The 3,576-nt window shown below is 47.1% G+C and overlaps 1 protein-coding gene across 1 annotated transcript in view; it reads right to left on the reverse strand.

Annotated features, from left to right (window-relative positions):
- mpped1 (metallophosphoesterase domain containing 1) overlaps window positions 1-2,945 on the reverse strand; it is a 62,541-nt gene extending 59,596 nt beyond the window's left edge. Inside the window, exons 1-2 of the mRNA XM_034526510.1 lie at window positions 2,764-2,945; window positions 730-911 (exon numbers count right to left, since the gene is read on the reverse strand). Coding sequence (XP_034382401.1) covers window positions 730-911; window positions 2,764-2,945 — 364 coding nt within the window. The remainder of the gene's footprint in view (window positions 1-729; window positions 912-2,763) is intronic.
- Between the last annotated feature and the right edge of the window lie 631 nt (window positions 2,946-3,576).

Consider the following 3,576-nt stretch of genomic DNA (forward strand, 5'->3'; position numbering starts at 1 on the left):
AACTACAGGAACTGAGCTGTGGCAGGTCTGAGAGCAGCGTAACACAAACCAGACCCACCACATCATGCTGCAGGACTGTTTCCAAAGCACTGCACCAGGTTTGAGTTAGAAAAGACCTCCTGTACGTCACATTGAACACTTGGAACACTACTTCATCCTTTTGTCAAAGTTCTCATTGTGTGGAAGTGCAGTTATGAGCAGAGACCCTTATTGATTTGAAAGAAAAAACTCTCCTTTGTGGTGTGTTCAAGGAAGTCAATCGGCCGCCACAAAGTGATGCATTCATGAGCTCTGTTGTTCCAAAATTGAAGACGGAGGACAAATAAGAAGCACACTGTGAAATTGTGTTGCTTGTTACATTTAGGATATGTGCTGTTCATAAGTTGACTCAAAGCTTTGATGCTCTCGGAGCGTCTTTGAACTCACCAACAAGGAAGAGAAGGCTCAAATCTATTCCGTAAGGGAGGAAATGGATTCGTGGCATGCTTGGGAAACCCATCAGCAGGAAAGTATTCTTTTGCAGTCAATGTTGTAAAATGTATCAAACCTTTGATCGGACAGAAAAAACGCCTCTCACCCTGAGAAAGCTCCAAAGAATCTTCTCCTATTGAAAGTGATCTTAGAAGCATAGAGAATGTAGCCTGGCACTGACCGTGACTACGGGACCTAGTTAAGAGAAAACCCGGGCCCTGACCCGCTCTTGATCCAGAACCACACACAGATGCTAACCTAGCCAGTCGTTGAACTTCTTGACCTCGGAGGGCAGTCCCAGCTCGGTGAAGTCCCCGGCGTGGATGAACACGTCTCCGTACGGCATCTGGATGCTGTCGGTGCGGGAGTGGGTGTCCGAGATGCACACGAAGCGGGTGTAGCCCGGCGGCTTGGGCGTGTCGTGGGGCATCGGGTCCACCCTGAAGCGAGGGGGGAACGACAAAAGACAACAAGTTAAGGGAGGAGGGGAAAGGAGAAAGGGGTCACTGTGGCTCTGGGAGAACTTACAGGTGAGAGAGAGAGAGAGAGAGAGAGAGAGAGAGAGAGAGAGATGCAAAGTATGTGGTAAGAGGCTGACAATGAAAGAAGTTTGAATTGGTATCCATCCCCACAGACCGAGGCAGCGGAGGAAACGAGAGGCGGAGCGAGAAGCGAGGGGCCACAACAAAAGAGAGACAGAGAGAGGAATGTGCAGAGATAGAAGAAGAATAAAGCACAGATGTAGAAAAAGAGGAGAGAGTCCTGTGGGATCCACAGCGAGTGTGCAGATCCACAGGGTCTCCAGGGGTGGGGGGAGCTGGTGAATAACCGTGGCCCACTTTATCGAGCGCTACTCCAGGTACGACAACACCCACCTCCTCCGCCACAAGAGAGAGAGAGACCGGTGGAAATGGGGAAGGAGTCACAAAGTAATGAAATGCAGATGAGGATTCCTAGAGAATGTTTCATTTCTACTTGTGGGGATACGGATGTGTAACGTGATGCTTTATGGGGGCCTGCAGAGAACCGGCCGGTGTTTATTCTTGGTTAAATTAACTCAAGTTAAAACTGAACATGTGGAAGTCAGAGATGCTGTGTCACCACAAATGCAACACTGAAGGAGGACACATTACACGATGGTTTCCCTTTCTGTTCATTCATTCTCAAATGAATTCCCGTTTCATGCACTTCAGACCCGATCACGCCGACATCGTCTTCCTCCGGTACGACGCTACCTGCCGCGCTCTCCTCTCTCACGCCGTACATCACAATGTTGGAGCACCTTCAAGACGCTGCAACAAGACTCCACGTCAATGTCACACTTGGCCCAGGCAGCCAATGGAATCAAGCCAGAGGTTGCTGTTGTACCACAGCCGTCCTGTTTTGATGCCAGTAGATGTGGGAGGAACGGACACATGCAGACGATACGTGAAACATAGCGCCCTCTCTCCTCTAAAGATGCAGCAATGCTGCTCTGAAGAGGATTGTTTGGTTGCTAGCATGCTAGTTAGCTTAGCACGCTGTCGACTAATACTGCTCTGAAGAGGATTGTTTGGTTGTTAGCATGCTAGTTAGCTTAGCACCCTATCAACTAATGCTGCTCTGAAGAGGATTGTTTGGTTGCTAGCATGCTAGTTAGCTTAGCATGCTGTCAACTAATGCTGCTCTGAAGAGGATTGTTTGGTTGTTAGCATGCTAGTTAGCTTAGCACCCTATCGACTAATGCTGCTCTGAAGAGGATTGTTTGGTTGCTAGCATGCTAGTTAGCTTAGCACACTGTCGACTAATGCTGCTCTGAAGAGGATTGTTTGGTTGCTAGCATGCTAGTTAGCTTAGCACCCTATCGACTAATGCTGCTCTGAAAAGGATTGTTTGGTTGCTAGCATGCTAGTTAGCTTAGCACGCTGTTAGCTTGCTAGTTCAATGTGGTAATTGTCTTGCTGTTTTTGTTTCTGGTCATGATGATATCGACACAGCGAGTTTACATTACATCATTTTTATGGTTCTCTTTGTGTATACAAATCTAATAAACCTGATGAAATGTGATAGTTAAGGAGCTTTAGAGGTGTTGGTAGCAGTGTTGAATGATTACTTTGACTTGAGTCAGATACGGAATCGATAACTGAAACATCAGTAAAAGTAATGGAATATTGGATGGATGATGATAATTCCTAATTAGATCCGCACAACAAATGAATCAAGAGTAAATGTAATACAATAATATAGTAATTATATCCAGGATGCACACTGTATGCTCCTTTAAGGAACCACCTGCTTCTTGTGTGTACTCACATGTGGACGTGTGGTGGCTGGAAGCGTCCCTGGTTGATGTTGTAGAAGGTGAAGGCCTGAGTGGGGTTGGTGCTGTATTCGTCCACTTCCACCGCCGTCCTGTTGCCTCGCTGGGCCTGTGACTGAGCCTGCTGCGACTGCTGCCGTCTGGCTGCCATGATCTCTGACAAGGTGAAGGCCATGGCACACGGGACCGGAGCCGAGCGGACTGCAGGAGGGCCAGGTGTCGGGTGGGGAAGTTCGGCCGCTTGTTGTTTTCGGTTTAGGACAGCGGGCCTAAGGAGAGGCTGCTGTGAGGCGTCCAGGAGGCTCAAACCCTCGCTGAGCAGACAGTCACGGTGAACATCACCTCCTCCCTCCTCTTCCTCTTCCTCTTCTTCTCTGCAACTCTTTCGGCAACTGAGAGGGAAAACAACAGAGCAGAGCTGGTATGAAGAATGTGTTGTAAAGACAGGAATGGTGGAACGGAACAAAAGTAATGGATTTCACTGTGGAAGTCATCTATAAAGCCAAATATGTTCTTCTTCAGTTGGAAGTTCAGATGCTATTTAGTTATTTTGTTTCATTGTAAACTGAATATTGTGTTGTCACCTCCTTCCTCTGGTTCCTGCTATAATTTCCTGACAATGTATGGGCCACACAGAAATCTAAATTAACGTCTTCAATATTGGAGACAACAGGTTCTAAATTCAGATTTCTAAGGATAATGTTTGTCTGATGCCACCAAATTTCAATGTTTGTCAATTCTTTTTATTTTACAGTGATTTGCTGGTTTTATTGGAAAGAGGTTGGCAACACTGGGCTGGGTTCTTC

Source organism: Cyclopterus lumpus, chromosome 23 (assembly GCF_009769545.1).
Source record: "Cyclopterus lumpus isolate fCycLum1 chromosome 23, fCycLum1.pri, whole genome shotgun sequence".
Lineage (NCBI taxonomy): Eukaryota > Metazoa > Chordata > Actinopteri > Perciformes > Cyclopteridae > Cyclopterus > Cyclopterus lumpus.